We start from the raw sequence: 24,069 nt of genomic DNA on the forward strand, positions 1-24,069 counted from the left end.
TCACCAAACCGGTTAAGCAGCATGCTTCCACCACAATACCCCTCTATATCTCTTGCCTAATACTCGTTGTGTTTAAAATACCCCGCATCACCTTACACCGTGAGAATTCTTTATTTCAAATCGAGTGTGATATATAATTATTAAAGCTCTGACTCTTTCACACATAGCCTAGGTAAATTTACCGTCATTAAACTGCAATACAATTTAATCTCTTTTCCTTAACGGACGACTATTGTCTACGCTTCACACATGTGTTTACAATATAAATTTGAAAAAGAGGACGGCTGGCTTTAGTTTTTATGGCTTCAGCCCACAGCAGCCTTTCCTATCGGTGTGATAATTGATACCGGACAATGTGGCTGCGCGTTCAAACAGACAAAAGCCAAAACTTAAACTTGGGTTTGCTTTACGTTTCAACCAATCAATGTCCGGCAATCGGCAGCGCAGCCAATGACAGGGCTGCAGTTGGGGAAAAATGCTTTGTGACGTTTGAAGGCGGTCCTGTTAAAAAAATCGAACCATCCCACTTAGAAAAAGAAATTGAAGAACTGGAAGGAATGACAGGCATGTATTTACCTTTGCGGTAGGGTATGAGGTAAACTTTTTGAAAATAAAAAGTTCGTTATTTAATTTGTGTAATCATCGGCATTTTGATTATTTTAGGACACTCAACACGACATCTAGTTATAAGATATACCATACCCTTCATGGCTTTGATTGCTGCTGATCGCAACTGCAGAGTGAACTGCTCTATAGCTATTTGCAATAAACCTGAAGCTGGAAGAGAGACTATTCAAAGTGCGCGCAACCACAGGGACAGGAAAATGAAGCCAACTGAAGCGGAGTTTTCCACCGACGGCCTGCCCAAGGCTTTCCTGCACAGTCTGCGGACGCTGTTTGATATCCTGGATGATGGGAAGAAGGGATATGTGCATATATCCGAGATCGAGAGCCGGTGGCAGGGAGCCGACACGCAGGATTTGCCGGGAGGGGTGCTGGAGTGCCTGCGGCGGGTCGCCCCACCGCACGGTTACTTGACGTTTGAGCGCTTCGTGGCAGGACTTCGGTACTCGATGCTCAACCCCGACAACGGACACTTAAAGCCCCGGTCCGGGGTTCCCCAGCGGCAGCCACACTTGCATTCCACCGGCCAGAAGCAAGGTCCTCCGCAACCACGGCAAGCGCCTGGGGTGAAATCACAGGGCTGCGCCCCCGGTGCCCGTACTGTGGAGAATAACGTGCGCCCACTGGGACCCAGCAATGCGGTAAATACGCAGCAGAACCGGGCCAGACATGAGGACTCAAACCCTGCCTGCCAAGGGGAGTGGGGACCCACTACGGCCCCAAGCGTCACCGCCCGGTACAGCAACTCCGGGTACGACAGGACGGGTAGAAGTTTGGAGCGGATCCCGGTTGCACCCGAAAGCGGTCCGCATGCAGCCGATTCGGTCAGAAATGGGAAACAGCCGCAGCAAGGTCCAAGCCGGAGCAAGGTCCGATCGATAGAGTCACTGGCACTGGAGTCGCCACAGATCCACAAAGGAAGTAAGTTTTGTGCTGAGCGAGCATTTTGCTTTTTAATTCCAGCTAATTATATCCGAGGTACCTCAGCACATTTAAGGTATATTGGTCGTACGTTATGTGAAATTAATTCCTTTCATTTTACGCCATCGCAATCTGATAATGCATGCCAAAAATGAAGGGTGCTGGTAGTTCAGTGTTGAAGGGGGCATGGCATCCCCCAGGTGCACTAACTCTGGATTGTGGTTGGGGGGGATTTGGATTAACCCGAAAGCTTTGTCGATGCCACATGTCCAGAGGGGACAGGCACTCGTTCCTTTTCCCTGGACTCAAATGTCTTCCCTGTATGCATGCAGCTGTACCGCCGAGGTGGCTGTAATTTGCAGGTTAGGCAAATAACGGGCCGAGTCCACTCTTCCTGGCACCCTCCTGCTGGTATCTAGGGCTGGGTCTTTATCCTTTTTCTCGTAAATACACGGTGCTAATCGGTGATTCAGGGCTGAGGCGCGCTTCGATGAGTCGCGGCACGTTTGTTGACTGATCACCCCGGAGGATTTGGGATGGTGTGAAGCAGATTCCGAAATACATGCAAACGGCGTACCGCATTATCACAACAATTACTGTGCTTTGACATCACCCAGGACTCTGCTGGAGGTCCGACCCATCTCTATTGACCATGCGGCCAGGGGAGGTCCGGTTAATTAGCCCAGGTTCACCCGACCACACGGTTTTGCCCTGTAGGAGGAAACCAGATCAATAATGTATGCAATTCCACACACACAGTGGGGCTGGGACGCAATCCATCCAACCTTGGAGGCGTGCGGTGACAGTGCTACTCATTGAGTCATCATGTTGCATCTTAAATCTCACTTGATGGTGGAAAATGGCAGGATTAAATGACATTGGTAGTAAATATAATTTTAGCCCAGTGGCACAGGACAAACTGTTTAACCATGGGGTGGGTTCATTTGCATTGATTCTAGCCCAGATTTACAGAACATGCAAATATTGTGCTGATTCTCTGCAAAATAAACTCCAGCAGGATATGAACTAAACAGTTTTATATATAGCATTTTTAGTCTTATAGGTGTCTATAAGAATGACTGGATTGTGAGCTTGATTTAAAACGATATTGGCTCCTATATATCAAATGACTACTGTTACTAACCCTCAGTCAAAATGATCTGTGGTTCTAAATCTGACCCTACTGGCCAGAAACCCTGGTTACTTGCACCATTTGGGTGAGACTGGAGAGCACAGTGGCGTAATCTCTGCACATACTGTGGATTATAGCGGATTACATCTTGTTGGTGATTGAGGTGTGGCAGCAGAGAGCAGTAATCCTATAGTAACACGTCTCTGGGAGCCTGTTTCTTCTGGGAGCCACGGGTAGCACTGGGGTTATGTCCTGATTGGGTAATATTGAGACAGCATGGGGGATTGTGGGAAACTGGCAAGAAATCTATTGTGGGATTATGGAGATGGGGCAAAAACATAAAACAAGTAAGTGGGAAAAATGAGTAATGAGCACTCTGGCCAGGATTTAGTGGGTTTTAATCCTAGATGGGGCACAGAAGACAGGCTTGGAAATAATCTGTGAATAAAAAGCAGTACTGTCCCTCGGTATCCAAGGGGATTGGGCCAGGACCCCTCCAGGAGCACCAAAATCCACAGATACTCAAGTTCCTTATGTAAAATGGCGTAGTATTTGTGTATAACCAACCCACATCTTCCATGGTACTTTAAATCATCTCTAGATTACTTATTTGCATTGTATTAGGTATTATGCTTTGTTAATAGATATTATACTGTATTATTTAGGGAATAGTGACACAGAAAAGAAGTCTGTATATGTTCAGTACAGACGCAGCCATCACATTACATATAGAAATTATAGTTACGAATACAGAAAATATTAATATATTCTTTCTCTTCATTTGTGTGTATTTAGTGTAGTACTTGATGCGTGGCAAATTCAAATTTCTCTTTTTGGAACTTTCTGGATTTTTTTCCCCCCAAACATTGTCGATTGAATCTGCAAATGCAGAACCTGCATCCAGTGGCCGACTGGATATCAAGCTCTGCGTCTAAGGAGCCCTCTTCCTCGTTGCTGCCTGATTTCCACTGGATTGTCTCTTGTCTCACCCCATGTGTTGCAGGGTGGGGAGGCGGTAACTAGGGAAAGCAGTGCTTGTTGAGGCTTGCTGTCGTGCTCTGGATTAGCTGTGAGCTGTCTACAGAAGAACTAGTTTGTGCTTTTACACGGTGTACCAGTACCTAGGAGTAGATACCCCCCACACTGTCTTGGGTTCACTTTTTTGACAGTAAATCCGAGCTAGTCTTATAGGTGATTGACTAACCACACTGCTTTTCTCCACTGGATTGTGAGCTTTGTTGTGAACAAAACTGGCTCCTGTAAATGAGATGGCTGCCCTTATTAAATTACTCTGTACTCTGTAACGGTTAAGTTGATTAAAAATGGGGGTGGTTAGTAAGATAAAAACAAAGGATAAATTAAAGGGATATGTATAAAAATACTAGATGGTGTGTGAACTAGCATTATGTACAGCATACATGTTAGGCAGTTTAAAACATTTATATAATGCAGAGCACACATGTATACAAGACCACCTGTACACAACAACCTTGAGGTGGCCAGCTTTGTCAGTTGTCTACTAATGGCACCTTACTGGGTGTTCCCATGCCACACTGACTCACCTGACTTATAAAGGGATGAAGAAAATCAACTTCTGAGTCACCAATTAAATTGATGTGACTACGGGCAATTTTAATTAAAAATTACTCCCCACACTCTGTCCTATGTAAATGTGCGCACAGAGTTCGATTAGTGATGCACATCTGTTATTGTCTTACTAATTACACACTTTATGGGTAAAAAAAAAGAAGCAGTATTACACTCATAATACACTAATATTGTATGGGGAGAAATGGAAGTATTAATCTATAGGATGTAAGCTGATTTTAAGATGAAGTACCATTGCTGTCTGTGGTTGAATATGATGATGTCACGTTTCATGTAAGGCATAAGTCCCCAGCATTGAAATCCACATTGCTGCAGTTACCCACCATCACCTTGAAATTCACCGGCCATGTGACAAAACTCTAAAGTTGACAGGTATTTAAATACATGGGTGGGGTAGGAAAAAAAGTAAGAATGCAAAATCAGGACAGCCTCTAACAGTGAAAGAACTGTAGAAAAATACTGCCAGCCTTAGTGATTAACGTTTTGAGGTCTGTTACGTCTGCTGGGCAATCACCAGGAGAGGCAGCCCTCTAAATCCTCTGCACTTTAGGCACTGATCTGTCGGTGTTGTATCTGTCTAACCTTGCCACCTTTAATTCTCAGGTCCTGCCTTTGGCTTCTGTTTTCAAACCCATTGATTTGTTCTTTTTTACATGGTTGCAGAAATCCAGGTCAAAATCCACTCGTTAGTATAACTCCCTCTAGTGGCCATTTTGCTTAAAGCAGAGAACAGCAATGATGGCTGCTTCGCAGAAGTGGGTTTCGGCTGTCTGCACGGTGGCGTTTAACCACAGGCGGTTCTAGAACCTCTTAGCAACAGCAAGTTACGGCACCTCCGTAACCGCGCGCTGCGCTCTTTCAGGTCTCAATGACAAGCGATTACATCGACGCGCGTGCCGCCTATTTGCGCGTGTCTCAATGCAGAACAACTGTGGTCTATTGTTCGTGTGCGTGCACGCGCGCGCGTGAGCGAACTAGCTGGCTAATATTCTTAAGCGTTGTTATAGAATTTTCAAGTTGTGCAATTATTTTATTTCTGACTGGCATAATTTTAAACATATCAAATAATGTTGTTTCTGACCAAAACAACTAAGCGGCCCACCGACTGGCCACTACGGGTATACCACGGTCAAATACTAGAATCGCCCTTAATTTCCTAGTGAGCTTTAATTGACATTATCCATGTTTTACACCTATTAATAGCTTCAAAATAGACGTCCTTTGCTGTATTTATATGTATTTGTCCAAATGAGAAATATTATTTGCTACATCTGTGCAAGACAATGCAAGTCGATCTAGCTAAGAGCCTCTGCCAAATACCGTCAATGTAAATGTAAGACAAACAAAACCTAACCTGAAATGAGGTTTTATTTTCCAAAACAAGCATGTATTTGTAAAAGTGCTACCAAGGCGATATTAGTAAAGTGCTCCACTAGGAATTCCTCCACCTGCCCCAGACTGACCCAGAATCAGTGGTGGTGCATAAATTAGGAGGAAGACAAAGGAAAAGAGGAAGGCCAATTTATGTGTTTTGTGGACTCTGTACTGGTTATATGCAGTTGATTTAACGCTAATAGAATTTGAATATTCGTGACAATGATTTGAGTTGTGGTCAGGACCAAAAGGAAGTGCATAGGAGAGAATAACAGACTTGTAAAATCTGGATTCCTTGGGTCTATTTTGAAAGGCTCCTATTTACACAATGTTATGAGCAGAGTCACCTTATGAATTTGGTAGGTTTGTTCATCCCTTTGCATTAACTGGATGCCTTTTTTTGCTGTGTCTCTACATCCGTGTATGTTTGCTTTTGCTTTGTAATTTACTGTGTTGTCTTGTAGTTGTATAAGGTCTGTTACCTTAAGGGGCAGCTGAATGTACTTAACCTGGTCTGAGTCGCACATATTATCAGGCTTAAAAGCTGAAATAAAACTGAAATGTACTACAAGCCACAAAGAAGACAGCCAAAGTGAGTGTTCTGTCTAAACTTAACAATAAAACTAAATTTGATAATGAGGGATTTTTGTGTGTTTGCTGATTTATGTACATTTACATGGATGTATGCTTTTCTGTGTTCATTGTGTCAAATTTTCACAGACTTTTTGAATTTTCGCTGAATTGCTGATGATGTGACATCGTTTGCCAAAAGGCCCGGCCTCACCAGCAGGGCTCGCGTCCCTGGGAGCCGCAGCGCGCTCCTGCAGTTTCAGCACAATGGCGGGTTGTATGTAGAGTTCACCTCTGGGCCCCATGTTCTGTTTGTGCAGGTGGCGATGAGGGCAGAGGGTTGCCCCGGTCGCAGAGTGAGACCACCGCGGGATTGGCTGGAGCCAGGCGGCATGGGCGGAGCAGAGGGGAGCAGAGGCGCCACACCATCAGCAACGGGGTAGACTATGGAACGGTACTAAGCACACAGCCGCAGACCCGGGCATCTGTTCTGTTTTTTGTCTGAGGAAGTGGACCAGCTTTTCATTCTGTCATCAGCCTTCCTGAGTTTCCAGCAGCGGTGCCAGCAGAATTTTTTTCATAGGGTTGCCAATAATTTTTATGGGGTGGTAGAAACACCAAGGAATAATATCAATAATAATAATAATCATTAGAATCTAGCTAGCTCGGTTTATTCCATTCCAGTGTGTTTCGAGTGGAACATTGCTAAATAATTAAAAATACAGGTAATTAATTTAAAATGCAGCAAGAATAATCCCGGCTCGTCCAGGAGAAACCACATGTAAAATCAAAGGTTTTACGGACGTGTTCATTCAGGAGTGTTGTGGTGTAAACGAGTTGACTGCGCAAACTGAGGGCAGGACCTGCCTGTGCGGCTACCGGCCCGGCGGCCTGTGCGGCTGGTGGCCTGTGCGGCTGGTGGCCCGGCGGTCTGTGCGGCTGGTGGCCCGTGCGGCTACCGGCCCGGCGGCCTGTGCGGCTGGTGGCCCGTGCGGCTGGTGGCCCGGCGGCCTGTGCGGCTGGTGGCCCGTGCGGCTACCGGCCCGGCGGCCTGTGCGGCTGGTGGCCCGTGCGGCTACCGGCCCGGCGGCGCACCACAGCTTTCCATGGATTCGCTTATGAAATAAAATCTCTACAGCTGCATTTGGGGGTGGCCACAGAGGTGGCCAGAGGTTTCCAAGGGGTGGCGCCCTTGCTTTCCAGCAGTGTTTCCTGGCGAGCCAGAGATAAGCAGGAGGTTAGGTAACAGAGTTCATTAGGTGAACAGGCGGGATCAGGCTGGGGTTGCTTCGCAACAACTGGATACAACCAGATGAAGTTGTATTTATAGTTTGTAAAATATATCTGCTTCAGGACTGGTCAGTGTCACAGAGTGCCAGCATTGCATTCTGGGTAAAGGGAAAAAAAGACAATGGAAAAAGGGGTGACTGAGGAGCTGTTCCAAGGTCCAGGGGCTTTGTGACCTAATGGCTTTGTGACTGCAAAGTCCCAGGAATCAGATCCTGGGCGGGGTGTCACTGCTGTGCCTTTTTTTGGATGGGGAATGCTAGCTATCGTGAGCTGCCTAATCATACGTCCAGTTATAGGCATGATAAGTATGTAAATCCTGGTTATATAAATCTCCCCCGGGGCGATCGTGTTAGCGATGGGCTAATGCGTAGCCGTAGCCATCGCTAAAGCTGCCTGAATGCGTTGTAATTGTTGTATGGGCCGCTACCCAAACTTGTGTCAACAAGTTATATTCCTGTGCCCTCCCCCTCCCCACTCCCCCCCCCACTCTGTCCCTCCTCTTCTCTTTTCCCCTGTCCTGCCACATTATTCACTCCCCTCTTTCCCCCACTGCTTCCCTCTCTTTTTCCCTCAAAGCAGCTAGACATACTCTCTTCTGTTGTCTCTCTCCTTGCTGCACTCCTTCTTCTGCTCTCTTTCGGCACCGCCCCTTTCCCTCCCTCCCCCCATTCCCCTGTCCCGGCCGGCCGGCCGTGCGGCTGTCCCCATGGTAATGAGTCGGGTCGGGCCAAGGGGCCTGGGAGCAGGGGACTCGCCTGGTCAACCTGGCCCAGCATGGACAGCGGTTTGGGCAGCCTACACGACAGTCTTCATCCCCTTGAGCAGCAGCCTGTGTAGCAGCGAGGCACTGCAGTTTTTCCTCTGGGTGAGTGGGAGGATTAAAACTGGAGGGAGACAGCAGGTAGGACTGGCAGTTGGGCAGTGCTTGGACTGGGAGCCAAATGTTTATCTGTGATGTATGCCGCATGTCAATATTTAGACAAGGGGTTAAGAGGTGAAGCTCTGTAGGAGTACAGGGTGTCCGTGGGCTGATATTTTGACTGACTGCCTGTCTGCTGCTGATAAGATTTGCGATGTTCAGGAGAGCTGAGCTGATGTCTGGGAGGGCACGGGACCCTCGATTTTGCCGGTGCTGAGTGACGTTTTTCTTTTGGAAGATGGATGCAGAAGGGTGAGGCTCTCGCTCGGTGCCCTTCTGTCCGTCTGTGGCTGTGTTTTGTTTCATGGAAGCTTATTGGTGGAGGCCGTGGTGTGACTTTCGCTTTTGGGCCTGTTGGCGATGTTGCGAGCCTAGAAATAGATGTAAGCCGCAAGACCCCAGCTGTATCATCTCCAGCTTCTGCTCTTTCAGCCGTGCAGAATTTCCCCCCATTGTGTAGTAAACCCCCCACCCTGTTCAGCCCTATAGAAAGTGCATTTTTCCGGCCCACCACTCAGACTCACAGCCTGACATTTTGGGTTGCACTTTATTCCCCATATAATGGCTGCCACTTCCCCCACCCCCGTCCCCACCCCACCCACCCCCCACGTTCACCCATTCTCTGGCCGTAGCTCTGATTAATAGGTCCTGGGATAAGTGACCGTATTTCACTGTTGTTTGAAAATATGCTTATCAATAAGTAGCTATTTAAAATGTCGTTAAAAACGGCGTGAAAGGAGCGAATGTGCCGCGTAAGTTAGTGAACAGTTGAAGGTGCGAGGAGGAGGTGCAATTGTGTCCAAAAGCCGGGTTTTACGGAGCGTGAAGCGCTGCCTGCCGTTGCCATGACAACAGGCTGGGAATGGGCCAGTGTTTCAGAATGACTTCAGGAGGAAGCTGCTCCAAGTAGCTGCCAGCTCTATTTCCATATTATGAATCAACGCTGACAGTATTTTAAGTGCATTTTTTTGTCTTTAGAGGCGAAACTCCTTGTCATTTGAATTCCCTGAAATGAAATGACCTCCAGGCACCTCAGCAACGGATTACCCATAATGCATTGCTACAAAAGGTGAATAAGGTCCCATCTTCCTTCTTTGCCATCACCTAGCTGAAGCAGATGAAGGAACTGGAGCAGGAAAAGGACTCCTTGCTTGCTGGGCTGGACGTCATAGAACGGGCCCGGGAGTGGTACCAGAACCAGATCCAGAATGTGGCAGAGAAGCAGAGGCAAATGGGCCAGACCAACCCCAGCACGGTGAATATGATCCTGATTCTGCTGCTTGCATCCAAGCTATCAAAACCGCCTCAGGTTAATCTTAAAATAATGGCCGGGCTGACTAACGTTAGCTGCCACCAGCATGGTAACATGATGCCCCACCAGTGTGGTTAGTAAGACCTGACACACTGTTTTCTGTTCTTATTTCGACTATCATCACCTCCAGGATCTCTTCCCGGAGTCCGGTCAGGGCCGTCTGAACCTCCTGCTTCCTAAGCTGCAGGACGTCAACCGCTGCCTGAGTGATCTCATCTCCTGCTCCGGAATGGTTAGTGAGAGTCGCCCTGTTTCATGTTTCACCTTCTTGTCGGTTTGTCGGTGCTTCCAACATCTGTTGGTAACTCTGCATATAACAAATGCACACTGATCCTGCTGAAAAAATTTCTAACATGTTTGCCTTATGTTACCTGGTTTTAATGGATAGTTACTTTCTTGTGTGGTGGGCCAAAGCTAGCACTGTCTCCACCCTTGGGGTCCCTTTCCTGAAGTTAGCAGATATTCACTGAGCAAAGGCCTCTGTATTGAGCAGGAATTTCAAAGTCACATTTTTTTTTCCTCCTCACTTGTGTAGCCCATCACATCTCATGGTGCTCCCCCACCGGCCATCCCCTTGAACCCACAGCCACCTCCCCCAACTGCACCAAATGCCATTCAGAGATTGAAGGACCAGAACCGGCTCCTCACCCAGGTCAGACTCTGCTACAACCCTTGACATTTACACAATCATCAAAAAAATCAATAAGCCATTGTTTTCTGCAACCCTGCTCCAGTTTTATCTCTGAATCTGCCACTGAACAGTCTTTCCTGTCCTTTTCTCTGCCTTTTCTCTTCCCAACACCATCCCTTCCCCTGTTCCTCTGCTTTTCGTTTGTGCTCAGGAAGTGACTGAAAAGAGCGAGCGGATTACCCAGCTAGAACAGGAGAAATCTGCTCTTATCAAGCAGCTTTTTGAGGCACGAGCTCGTAGTGCCCATGACAACAGCACTTTGGACTCCACCTTCATCTGAGTCCACCCAAAGGGGCGGGGACAACCATAGGCTCCGCCTTGCCCTGGCCACTCCTGTGACTGGAACCCCCCCTAAGCTCCGCCTCATCAGGCCACTCCCATGACCTTGCCTACCTAGGCTCCGCCTTCATCTGGCCACTCCCATGACCATGCCTACCTAGGCTCCGCCTTCATCTGGCCACTCCCATGACCTTGCCTACCTAGACTCTGCTGTAATCTGGCCACTCCCATGACCTTGCCTACCTAGACTCTGCTGTAATTTGGCCACTCCCATGACCTTGCCTACCTAGGCTCTGCTGTAATCTGGCCACTCCCATGACCATGCCTATGTAGGCTCCGCCTTCATCTGGCCACTCCCATGACCTTGCCTACCTAGGCTCTGCCTCATCAGGACACTCCCATGACCATGCCTACCTAGGCTCCGCCTTCATCTGGCCACTCCCATGACCATGCCTACCTAGGCTCCGCCTTCATCTGGCCACTCCCATGACCATGCCTACCTAGGCTCCGCCTTCATCTGGCCACTCCCATGACCATGCCTACCTAGGCTCCGCCTTCATCTGGCCACTCCCATGACCATGCCTACCTAGGCTCCGCCTTCATCTGGCCACTCCCATGACCATGCCTACCTAGGCGCCGCCTTCATCTGGCCACTCCCATGACCATGCCTACGTAGGCTCCGCCTTCATCTGGCCACTCCCATGACCATGCCTACCTAGGCTCCGCCTTCATCTGGCCACTCCCATGACCATGCCTACCTAGGCTCCGCCTTCATCTGGCCACTCCCATGACCTTGCCTACCTAGGCGCCGCCTTCATCAGGCCACTCCCATGACCTTGCCTACCTAGGCTCTGCCTCATCTGGCCACTCCCATGACCTTGCCTCCCTAGGCGCCGCCTTCATCTGGCCACTCCCATGACCATGCCTACGTAGGCTCCGCCTTCATCTGGCCACTCCCATGACCATGCCTACCTAGGCTCCGCCTTCATCAGGCCACTCCCATGACCTTGCCTACCTAGGCTCTGCCTCATCAGGCCACTCCCATGACCATGCCTACGTAGGCTCTGCCTCATCAGGCCACTCCCATGACCATGCCTACCTAGGCTCCGCCTTCATCTGGCCACTCCCATGACCATGCCTACGTAGGCTCCGCCTTCATCTGGCCACTCCCATGACCCAAGCTTCACCTTCACCTGACCCTTTGCGAGACACTGGCACGATGCTTGCCCCTCTTCTCCCTCTACTTTTTGTACTATGGAGTTCTTCCAGGGATGAACCCTACTTCCATCACTTGAAAAAAGCTTCTTAATAAGAGGCTTATATTGGAAATACATCAGTCACTTTCCAAGTTGGAGTGAATCCCATTAAACTCTTTTATTACCTTTTTAATGAGAAACTATTTTCACCCTTGGTTTGTTTTAAGCTATCCCCCTTAATGGAGTGATTTAATTCTTCATGAATTTAATTAACCTAATAGTGGCTATACACTTCCTTATGGATGGTTGGTATTCAAAGCCGACAGGGAATATTTCGGCAGTGCTGGTGGCTTTTGCCAAACCAAGAAGACGACAACCACTCATCCTTCGGACCTTACCATTAATATGGATGGATTGGCTCAGTGCTACATTTTTGATTAAATATCAACACCCCCCACCCCCCCCCAAAAATCCCTTCAGTGAGTGTGAATGACCTGAGAAAGAGCAAATATTCCCCAACGGGGGAACGTGTGGGCGGGACGAGAAAGGAACTTGCATGCTGAAGAGGTTTGCGGCCTTGAGCTGTGACCTTCATCCGATTGCACCCCCCACGGCAAATGGAAACGGAAGTGACTGGAAGGTGGTGCAGTTGGCATCGCGGAAGTGTTTGTGTTTGATGGAACAGGACCGATGTTTTGCGACCCCCCCCTCTCTCAAGTTGGTGCGAGTGTGATGCTGGGGAAGAGGTAGGTCACTGTAGGTCGAACAAGCTTGAGTTGGATCTGCATGTTGTGATCAGCTCTAAATTGGATTAAGTAATAGGGAATCGCAGTACATTCTCCATTCTACCCCTCCATAACCAGTAACTCCCAATCTTGGTGGCGTACAGATTTCTTCCAGGGACTGTGTCATCCCTGAATGGGACGTCTGTTTACACTACATACTGCATTGTGCTGATATTTCAGGCCACACAGACATGCTGCTGTCCCCCGTAGTCTGTAATCTGCAGATAATGGTTTTAAGGAAACTGACTGTTCAGTGTTGGTGTTCTGAGGGACTGTGTTTTGGAGCTTATTTGTATGCTGTTGCTTTTGAGGGGGGATGAACCAAAAAACTGCAATGGGGGTGCTCTCCTTTTTGAAAATGTGGTCCAAAGAATGTAGGAAGCCAATGGAAATTTCCATTTCTCGCAAATGCAGATGGCATTTCTGCATATGCAGTACGTACTGTTTACATATTAATTAGTCTTGTTTGACTGATGGATGCTGTGTCTTGTCAGAGAAGGCTATGACCCTTACCATCAAACAGATGTTTACACATCCTGCATTTTTAGATTAGAAAACATTCTATCTTTCATGTGTTACGGCAAAGCTCATTTAAAATGACTAAAAGTGGATTTAAATATATATATATATTATTTTAAAATGATATATTGACTTTACCCATGACTTTACCCATAAGATAAATATCTTTAGTAGGTTCCGTATACATTGTAAATTAGTGTCACCAATAACGTAGTTTTTTCATGAGCCCATTTATGTACATGTGAGTTTAAGAATGAGTTCAAATTAGATCTAAAAAAGGAGAAAAATCCTTATTTACAGTTATATAACTATTTAGTCTGGATAAACATAAAGGCACGCAACAAATATCAAGGAGTTAGAAAGCTGCCAACAACAACATAGACCCCCGAGTACAGCTTCTAACCTTTTTTTATTACTAATTGATCTTTTTGACATGTTTTAGCAGTATTGCAAAATTGAAACCACTGTCCTATACTTGACAGGACTGTCAACTCCTGCTTGACCGCAAGGTTACTGAACCCATACATGCACCACCGATAACCTAAGCGAATTGTATTCTCCTTATCAGGCGTGTTGTGTTAGCCGATTGCTGTGGGAAGGTGCAGGAGTGATACTTGAGAAAGATTCTGAATGTATTAAAATGTTTTTTCTTTATCCTACCTGCGCTTTGCATTGTGTTTTTAAATTATAACTCATATTTGAACTTGTACGAGTATAGAGAAATGGTGAGAGATCCTGGTCACTTTTTGAACAGAGCTGTATGCATTTGTATGTCAGAGCAGACTGGTCATGTTTTATGGTTCCATCCATCCAGCCTATTCCAGGAGAATTCACTCCATTCACAGGCGTTTTCTTCTGTCATTCTGTTTAAGTCTTCGTTTACCTGCTGTCGCTTGTAAATAACAATAAAGCATGAAGTACGTAGCACTTAAATGTGTTCCATGTAATATCTCTTTAATTTCCCAACACAATTGGAGAACTGCTCGTTTATTGATTAGGGACTAAAATCTCACACATTGCAGTTCTCCAGACACTTTACATCAAATGAACAAGAAAACTTTGAGCTGCAGTGGGTTTCTTAGTCGATCAGTCAGATAAGTCATAACTTATGAGACTAACTGTAATTGATTATCAGCTGGAGAAACAAATATCCTCCCCATACAAGCAAGTAACAGGAAAAAATATATATTTATTGATATTAAATGTTTACGGTGACAATAGAAATGACATCGAGGTTCAAAAAAACCTACTTAATGACAGGTTCTTCGCTAGGGGCCCCTACCTAACTTGTGTAAATGACATGTCTAGTTAGCGATCAGATAGATCAGAAGCAAGCATCAACAAGCCAGCCAATTGCAATATTAGCAGGTGGATACAACCAAATGTGTGGAATAGAACTCTTAGTCAGAATTCACAATAAACTAACAGCTATTTCGTGCATTTTGTAGAATGGAGTCAACCGCTATCATTAAATTGCATTTACTTCAAATGAGAGTCTCTCTTTTCATGTCCTGAAACAGCAATAGACTAGTTTAAGTGGGAATGCTTGCCACTGATGTACACCTTAGCAATGGACACAGACCTTCTAACCACTGAACCTTATGAGACCTTGCACTCCATTAAAGTCACCGCAGTCTGCACCACCTGAACGTCGGAATCATGCCTTGGTTCCGAGGTGTTGAATGGACTCTGACACTGGAAACACTCCCATCAACAAACAGAGTATCGAAGCCTTCAGCTTTGCAATCTGCCAAGTTAAAGTGAAAATGTGATGTGCTTTTGGCTACGATTAAACCATACTATGGAGCACCATGAAAGCAGTGAGTTTTACCGGGTCTGTTAATGTGCTTGGTGCTGATGACATCGCTGCCACCCTGCGGTCTTCCCCTAAGGGCCTTGTTTTCCTAAACTCCATGTTATCATTTCATAGCCGTGTCACGACTTTCTTGAGGATCCGAGATTTGAAAACCAAGAAGTCCAGTTATTTTCTCTTTATACCTTTATCAGACATCACTCCACCTTAACATGGTTGACAATGTTCTCTGGATCCTCATGTTGGCCAACAGCTTTTCCAGACCTAATACATTCATATTAAGCTTCATTGGCAGGGGTGCGATTTATTTGTCTTACATGCACTTACACTTCATGTATATTTGCCTAATGAATAAAGTCAACTGCCACATACTCAATAGACTTGCTTTAGAATTGAACACCAATAAAACTTAATTGTTTAGCCAAAAATCTATAAATATGGCACCAAGAGAGCAATCTGGGGGTGTAGAAAAGCCAGCTCACCTCCTGGTTTATCCGCCACCTGTCATCAAACCCGCCACGTCATCCACGTGTAAGATGTTACACTTTGTTACACTGACTTTCAGAAGTGTACCGTCCGACTGTTGCATCACTTGTTTACGCCGCATTTCCGACAGGCACCCATTGCCTGTTGCATCAGCACTGATTTGTGCCCATCATTACAGTTTCTTGGTGTTTTCCACCAGCTGATTAATTTTCATTATCATTCATTTGTCTCACAGTGTCCATTCAGTGCCAGGAGCTCCAGGTGGGTCTTGCAACAATGTTTTGTAGTTCAAGAACCTGCACCCTCCATTGCAAAGAAGAAGGAACCTAAGACCAGTCCACCAGCAGGCAATTTCCACTCGTCTCTCCCACTGACCTCCATGGCCTGGCCGCAGTTCCGGTGGTGCTTGGCCACACTGTACGTCGTCCTTTTCTCTCGTCTTTGGTCGTGACTCAGCGCAAAACTTACAAACGAAGGTTGACGACAGACTGACTGTGACATCCATACACTGCCATCGTGCTCACGGGTAAGACCAGTCTGATTTCACCATGTAGAGAGCTGGCCTCTATCTGTGTACTGGTATCATACCACAACTACAATTAACACTATTAGTTTCAGGAATGCTAATGCAATTAACACAGCAATTTGGGAATGATTTACAGGTACAATAAAACGGAGAGATTCTAATTTAATTTCTCCATTTACAAAAAATAAAATGAAAAACTGAGCATTGTACATTAGTTTCATACACATTAATAGGTTTTATCATTTACTTTTTTTTTTGTTGTTGCTAGATTTATATATAGGCCTATTTCAACACAGGTGTATGTTCCAGCTGTAATTAATTATACAGGCATTGTCCAGTTGGGGATTGAATTCTTTTAATCTTATTCGCCGTACAATTACATTTACAAATTGATTCCATAGTTTTGGGGTGAATTGTACTGGTAAGAAAGCTAAAAGTAAACGTATTTTATTTATTCGAATGAAATCATCGCTATCAATGCATGTCATTTTGCATACTCAAAACAATAAAAAAATTAAATTAAAAAACAAAACACTCGCCAATGCGGGAAGGTAAACAGAGTACTGTGTATTTCTTTTGTTCCCTTTATATGTGCCTATTATTAGATTATTAGACAAACAATGAATGCGATAAGAATAAATACATTTAATTTTCCACGCAACCATATACTGTATATGCGACTGGAAGATGGATGAATGGACTAACAATCGCACTTGGAAATGCAGTCGGAAAAGGCGTCGTTTCATGCTCGGCTTTGGCTCAGACTCCTCTTTCCACTTTTAATAAAAAAAATCATGCTAATCATGGACATGAAGTAAAACTAGACCCAATATTAATACCGTGGGCGAGAATAAATATTTGCTATAACAGGTCAATTCATAAACAAATTCATATTTAAACTGGATGCCATATATTTGATTTTGGATAAATTAGAAAGGCCGACTTCTCATAAAATTTACCTGGATGGAAATTTTATAAACGGCGATCGCACAGAAATTTATCATAATTTACATACGCATGCACATGGATAGCACATTAAGGTACTGTAGGCGCATGAATGAAGAGATTAGCATTGACTTTTTGTAATTAATTAATTTTAAGAACGCCCTAATTACAAATTTAGCACAACTGGGTATTAAATGTGACAGTTGGTATAGGACACCAGATTCGACGTGATCAAAAGTTTGCTGCACTGAATTCTCGTTAAGTAACACACCTATGAAACAGTTATTACAAATGCATGACGTACTCTTCCTACAAAGGATTATGAAAAATGACCAGAAAAAGTGTAGATCGCAAGCCTTTACTAGATATGCGGTTATTGAAGCTGGATGGAGAGAAACCGAAAAGTATTATGCTTAGGCTACTTGTAACGAATCATGTTATTCGTGTTAATTTGCAGTCAGCAGCTGGCATGTCTGTCCATACTGTTATCCTGAAGGACGCACTTTAAAGACTTAAGCGAAGTCTTCCGAGTCCGCATGTCCAACAGAATTAATTTTCTCGCAGACTCGTGCATCTCTAGACTTACGATGGTATTTTAATAAAGTGGAATTTAATAATGTAGATTAAGAAACATATACGGCGCGCTGGAGAACAAAGAGAGGAAAAGGTAAATATATACGTGCAATGTCGAGCTTAATACGAAGGACGTAAAACAGAATTGACCTAGTCTATAATTTATAAGAACGCAAAGGATATTCAGAAGGATATTTAAAATATACTTTTAAGAAAAACCGAGGGGCTGTTTTTTCGTGTGTGGAAATGAAAAAGACTCCGTTTGGACACAATGCGTCTAATGCACAAATCACTGGTACTGGATAGAAGAATTCATCATTTGTACGCGTGAAAGATCCTCAAGATGGGCTTCTATAACGAAGTTTCTGAACCTGGTCCTGATTTAAGCTTAAGTTGGCTACTTATTCGCAGCTTCCGATTCATTTGGCTTCTTATTCGACAGCGTCTCGTTTTGCGACTGAAGTTAGCTCCTTATTCGCGGCTTTAGTAGCGGGAGCGTTCACGGTGGTGAAAGCTGCGCAATTTATCATTGAGAAATTTTCTAAGTGAATTTCAACGTTGGAACTTACACATACAATGAAAATGATTTTCATGAAAATTATTGGTATTTTTTCTTAAAGTACGCGGTCCACGCGTTCACTTTTTTATTTATAATTGTATTTATTTATTGATTCATGTAAATGCACCATGTTCATAACGCTGTATGCCGGTGTATATTGTTGTATTAACAATAAACCTCTCTTGCAATATGACACCTGAATAAAACATCATATTCTTCTCAATACACAACAGGTACCTCATTATATAAAAAAGTGAAATTGTGTTGACCCAGATTGATTTAACACGGTAAAAATCAGATATTGTACACATTAGTTTAAATCAGCTGCCAGGTTTCCAGTTATTTTGGAGGCCTAAACCTCTCTGGACCGGGCAAATATGAACTTCTCAGTACACATCAGGCACCCAACTATATAGAAAAAGTGACATTGTCCTGGCCCAGACTGATTTAATACTTTAAAAATCAGATGGAAACGAAGCATGTCATACTGTAATGCACAGTGAATGAGAAGCCAGGTTTCCATGCCCATTGATATACCTTAAACCTCTCTGGGCAGTAGGATCACACATGCAATAATACAATGCCTGGATTGGCGAGCTCAGGACGAGGAGGCACTATGTACACCACAGATGAGGAGCAGACGAGAGGCACCTGGGATCATCCACACGAGGGCTGAAACGAGAGGCACCTGGGATCATCCACACGAGCGCTGAAACGAGAGGCACCTGGGATCATCCACACGAGGGCTGAAACGAGAGGCACCTGGGATCATCCACACGAGCGCTGAAACGAGAGGCACCTGGGATCATCCACACGAGCACTGAAACGAGAGGCACCTGGGATCATCCACACGAGCGCTGAAACGAGAGGCAGGGTTAAACAAGGAACAGGTGTGGCTCATTAGCGCCACACCACGGGGGAACACAGGGGAAAAAATCATGTGGGGCGTGACAGCACCCACCTCTCAATATATGGTAACATCAGTGTTCGTACCTCTGAAAAGGTCCAGTGATAAAAATGTATTATTGTTCTTATTCCACAAAATAAGATAATTTGCGCAAAAAATTGCAAAAACAAAAAGTAGATAATGTCCCACTCACACCTCACAGTTTTGGGACAAAGAGCAGGAGTTGGGGGTGTAATAATGGTAAATAAAAAAGTAAATATGGGGAAACTTCTAATGTTTTTACTTTACACACCTCCTTGCGTTTTATTGCCTACTTAAATTTGCCCAGCAAATCAATCTTTCATTCTCCACAAAAAAAAAAAAAACGCACTGGCAGTCTGGCAAGTTTCACGGCCGGCACTGGTGATATTAGACAAAAGTACATTGGTTATAGGTCAAATTTTCCAATTCATAAACATGGAGACACAATCAAAAAACGTTGTTCTTGCTCCGCTCTAAATATCAAGGATACATCGGTTGCATCCTTGCCAGGAGACCAGTCCCATAATTCATTACTCCCCTGGTTCTTTCTTGGGAAGCAAATTAGCAATACCACTCTTTCCAGATCCACAAGTATGATCTTTGCATTCTTGGTCTAGACTGGATTAGGAACTAAAAGGAGTCCCTCCAAGGGATTACAATTGGACCCAGTTCTTGTGGTGTGAATACAACAAAAGGTTCTGGTTCCTGAAAAAAGTTCCCGTGGTGTGAAAGCACCCCAAAGGTAGGCGAGTACCTGGAAGTGCAGTACGTTTATTACTCTAATCCAAAAATGGACATTTGCTAATAACAGTGCTATTATTTGTTTATCACTAGCAGTAACAGCTGGAAAAAATAGTGTACCTAATATTAATTTTGTTTTTTTTCTCCCTGTGTATTAACAGACTATCTGTTTCTAATCTTACCTGAGGAACTATCCAAGGAAGCTTCCTCATAGCTGGTCAGCATGGAAATTCACTACATCAACAACTCTGTTATATTTATAAGTAAACAGTTCAATGCCTCAGGTCAGGAATTGACCTTATTTAAGCAGTGCGAACACATGCCTGCCATGATCATTTTTTATTTGAGCCTGCAGTATGTTAACATGTTCTTGGGAATCCCAGCCAACTTGATGGTTTTGTGGCTTCTGCACAAAAACAAAGCGGACTCCTCGACCTCAGACATCTTTATTTGGCACCTGGCTGTTCTGGACACCCTCTTCTGCCTCATCCCTCCTCTGGAATTGGCCAACATCATGTACCTGACAAGCAGCAGCCTCCGGTACGTGCTACGCCTCTTCTACGGCATCAAAGACTCATCCTCGCTCTTCCTCTCCTGCATCTGCTTGGACCGCTACATGGCGGTGGTCCACCCCATTACCTTTGCGGCGCTGAAGGACCGCCAGCACCGGTCAGTGTGCGCCGCGGTTGTGTGGGTCCTCACACTGGCTTACGCGGCAGTCAAGTGCACGGGAACCATCGTAAAATTCGAGAAGGCTTTCACTGTCATGATCCTGGCCACCTTCGCTGTCATGCTGTTCTGCAACCTCTCCATACTCTTCACCCTCCGGCACTCTGGACCAGCTCGGGATGTGATGCACCCGGTCAAGAAGAAAGCCTTCAAGATGGTCCTCATCATCCAGACCATCATCATTTTCAACTATTTGCCTCCTGTGGCGCTCTTTCCATTTCAGGAGTACTTCTCTCACGATGTCTTCCACTGTTACATCAACTACCTCACCTTTGGATTCATGGATATCAGCAGCACCATCCAGCCCATGCTGTACCTGTCAAAGGAGAAGCTGTCTTGCTCACCCAGGTGCTGCTGTAAAAGGTGCTTTGACCAGGAGATGCATGAAGTCTCAACATAAAACAGCAAAGGTTTTTGGTTTATGTCTAGATTAAGTTTTTTCCGTAAGTACTGTTTTTTTGTTACAAACTTAAATGTTAACATGTAGCTACATAAATCCTCACAAATTTGCATCTTTATTATGATAGATACATAAATTATCCCTGTCATCCTCGCACAAAGTGCAGAAGGCTTCAATACTTGATGTCAAAGAAAAACTGTACATTTGACAGGTTCATTTTGGAATTCCAGGTCTCTGTGTTCTTCATAAACAAACAGCTTTCATTACTTGTCAACTGTTTTAAGAACAGGTAACATTAAATAAATTGTACTTTGAATGTTTTTCTGTTGCACTTGCTGGTCCTTGAATAGTCTTAATAGGTTTTTACTTTGTTAATAGTTATATATGCAGTTGTGTACCCATTGGATTGCTCCTGCTCCAAAACTGCTTATATTTGTACCTGGACATTCACTGGAATCTCAGCTTAACTGTGCTTATGGCTAATTGACTCCTAGCTGTGCATGTCTGTTAAATATGTAAATATAATGTGTGACGCATGGTGCATGCTGGGTTCCATCTGAACTCGCAACTTGGAAATCCCGAGTTCCTAGTCGGAAATTTCAAATAGAATGCCCCCCTGAAGTCAGAATTCTGACTCGTATTTGATGAATATACTGTATCAGATACTAGATTGTAACAAAATACTTTTTTTCTTAATGGGAACTTCAGTCAGTCATTACAAAGCAGCCTTCCTGCCTAATTAGTTTGATTATTTTTATTTGACAGCACAAACATATTTCAGGCTTGCCTGTATCATAAATTTCTGTCTGCAGCCTTTGGAGAGGGAAGAATATTTACTCGTCCTTCTGCTTTTCAATCAGACTCTCCATCTAATAACAGATACATGGATGCTGGGGTTAGTCTGGGCTGTAATTCACCCCTCTGCACCTTTCACGGTGTGTTGACCACATGCAAATATGAAGACTTTTCAACATTCACCCTAATGACCCACTAAGACCATTGGACAGCCACCATCAAACACAGCAATCTGATTGGAGGTTTCCACCTCTTCTGATTTGTCCATAAGTTACATCTAATTATATGTCAAACACAATCTCACAGTACAGCACTGCGTGGATCAGATAAAGGCCATAACCTACCTACAGCACATATAAAGTATCTAAGGTTAAAGCTGCAGACTCAGTGTGGATCTAAGCACATCTGTGACACGCCTACCTGTACCAACTCTAATTAGATGCACTACATCCACTAGCCATGTATGTTTCTATACATTTACAAATGATGATGTATGCAGCAGAACAGGGATGTAAGGTACAACACATCACACACGGCACACACACTACGGGGATTTGCTCTGTCTGTTTTGGTTGCTGATTCTGAGCCTCAGGGCCACTGATATTCTCTTCGTTTAGAGCAAACGCCTCGTCGCCCATGTGGATTCTCATATGCTTTTTCAGGATGGAGCGAGATACAAGCAGGAGAAATAGATGGTTTGTGCTTTAGAAAATCATGCAAATCATAAACATGTAGCAAAGCTGGGAACAATATTCTAGTGGATGAAACAAACATAAATATTGTGGCCCCGGTACATGGCTTTCATACGCCAGTAGGGGCAAACTTTGCCAGGACTGTGGAGTTATGCAAATATAGTATGTACATTTGCATTGCCCATATCCTTCATGCTGGTTGTGTATTTGTTTAATATTGTTAGTTCTGTCCTTTAAAGTAGTGATTATATTGAACCCTGTTTCCTCCGTTGTACCTGTGTAACGTGTTACCTGCTCCTCATGTCTCTCGCTACCCAAATATTTGTTCACCGTATGTTGCTATGCCAGTAAAATTGTAACCTCTGTCATATTTCATATGTTATATGTAGTAGTGTTAACAGAGATAAGTGCTTCAGCTATGTGTTGTGTCCTTTTCAAGACAGCTAATAAAGAACAACTAATAAAGCATTCCCTGCGTCCTGCCTGCAACTCGGAAATGGCACATTTATTTGGAAATACTATGCATAAACAAATTCATATTCAAAGTAAGTATGTTGGTAGTTTATATAGCACCTTACAAGATCAAATGTCACAAAGTGATTCACAGAAAATAAAACAAAGATATTCAAGCGTATATAAAATATGAAGCCCTTAAGAGGACATGGGAGGAGAAAAAAGTAATGGAAGAAGGGTTCTGTATGTGATAAAAGGCCTATCAGTAAAAAAACAAGTTTTCAGACTCTGTTTAAGAGTCCACACCGGACCTGGAACCTGTGGATGTAATTTAACTGCTAAACTGTCATGAAGTTTAGGGTTACATGGATGATGATTTTATAAATGACGCTCACAGGTAAATGCATCTACATTTTTATATGCTTGCACATGGATAGGACACTCAGTTACTGTAGCCTTATGAATGAAGAGGTTAGCAATAACATTTAACAGAAATGTGCCTGTTAAGTTAGTTTCAAAACAGACCTAAATGTAGCTCAGCTGGGCACTAAATGTGAGTTTGTATATGTCACCAGGTAAGACCTGACCTAAAGTTTACTGCAATGAATTCTCATTAGATAAGACACTTATGAAAGGGGTATGACAAAAATACGACTCTTCTTATAAAGGATTATAAAAACGATAGAAGAAAACCAGAAAAAGTGAACGTTGACAGCTTTTACTGTATGCATGGTTATGGAGGAGGGATGGAGAGAAACCTAAAAGATTTATGCTTAGGCTACTTATAACGACAGTCGTGATATTCGTGTTAATTTGCAGTCAGCAGTTGGCATTTGTGTCCATGCTGTTATCCTGAAGGATGCACTTCAAAACCTTTTTCAAAGTCTTCCAAGTCGATTAGTCTAGATGGACAGCCTTGTCCATCTCTAAGCATATGATGATGTTTTAATAAATAGTGCTATTTAATTTGAAAAGGCAGTGATTTGTAAATTTACTTTGTCTTGTATTTCATTGCAGACAGTATGAACACAAGATTTCATGTGTTTTCTGGTCAACTCTGTTTGTAAATATTAGTGCTGGGCAACGATTAAAATCTTTAATCGTGATTAATTGCATGATTTGTCTGATTAATCGTGATTAATCGCAATGTTATGCGCAAAATTTAATAATTAATTCAAAAGTAGTGTTTTGTGCACTTTATTTTAACCC

The 24,069-nt window shown here is 44.1% G+C and overlaps 2 protein-coding genes across 5 annotated transcripts; both read left to right on the plus strand.

Moving 5' to 3' along the window:
• Positions 1 to 520: 520 nt before the first annotated feature.
• Positions 521 to 17,137, plus strand: LOC140577514 (suppressor APC domain-containing protein 2-like). 4 transcript variants are annotated; one of them, XR_011988782.1, is made up of 8 exons: positions 521 to 564; positions 664 to 1,545; positions 6,550 to 6,683; positions 9,547 to 9,693; positions 9,881 to 9,982; positions 10,286 to 10,402; positions 10,593 to 12,662; positions 15,755 to 17,137. XR_011988782.1 is itself a non-coding variant. In XM_072708549.1 (7 exons), exons 1-7 carry the CDS (start codon positions 558 to 560, stop codon positions 10,719 to 10,721), a joined length of 1,518 nt encoding a protein of 505 aa, XP_072564650.1. In that variant the 5' UTR covers positions 521 to 557; the 3' UTR covers positions 10,722 to 14,153. The 4 variants fall into 4 exon arrangements, 3 of the variants coding, with proteins under 3 accessions (XP_072564650.1, XP_072564652.1, XP_072564651.1); XM_072708549.1 differs by lacking the exon at positions 15,755 to 17,137 and having other exon boundaries at positions 10,593 to 14,153; XM_072708551.1 differs by lacking the exon at positions 15,755 to 17,137 and having other exon boundaries at positions 10,597 to 10,728.
• Positions 17,138 to 17,986: 849 nt separating this feature from the next.
• On the plus strand, positions 17,987 to 22,856 carry LOC140587019 (uracil nucleotide/cysteinyl leukotriene receptor-like). Its single transcript, XM_072708553.1, has one exon. It carries the CDS (start codon positions 20,015 to 20,017, stop codon positions 20,918 to 20,920), a length of 906 nt encoding a protein of 301 aa, XP_072564654.1. The 5' UTR covers positions 17,987 to 20,014; the 3' UTR covers positions 20,921 to 22,856.
• The last annotated feature ends 1,213 nt before the right edge of the window (positions 22,857 to 24,069 follow it).

The sequence above is a fragment of the Paramormyrops kingsleyae genome, unplaced genomic scaffold (genome assembly GCF_048594095.1).
Source record: "Paramormyrops kingsleyae isolate MSU_618 unplaced genomic scaffold, PKINGS_0.4 ups128, whole genome shotgun sequence".
NCBI classification, from domain to species: Eukaryota; Metazoa; Chordata; class Actinopteri; order Osteoglossiformes; family Mormyridae; genus Paramormyrops; species Paramormyrops kingsleyae.

Excerpts from the sequence above, each read along its gene's own strand:
- LOC140587019 (XM_072708553.1), top strand. The coding sequence starts at position 20,015 with ATGGAAATTCACTACATCAACAACTCTGTTATATTTATAAGTAAACAG.
- LOC140577514 (XM_072708549.1), top strand. Across the intron at positions 1,546-6,549 it reads GCCACAGATCCACAAAGGAA|GTGGCGATGAGGGCAGAGGG; the intron begins GTAAGTTTTGTG and ends CTGTTTGTGCAG. Across the intron at positions 9,694-9,880 it reads GCCAGACCAACCCCAGCACG|GATCTCTTCCCGGAGTCCGG; the intron begins GTGAATATGATC and ends CATCACCTCCAG.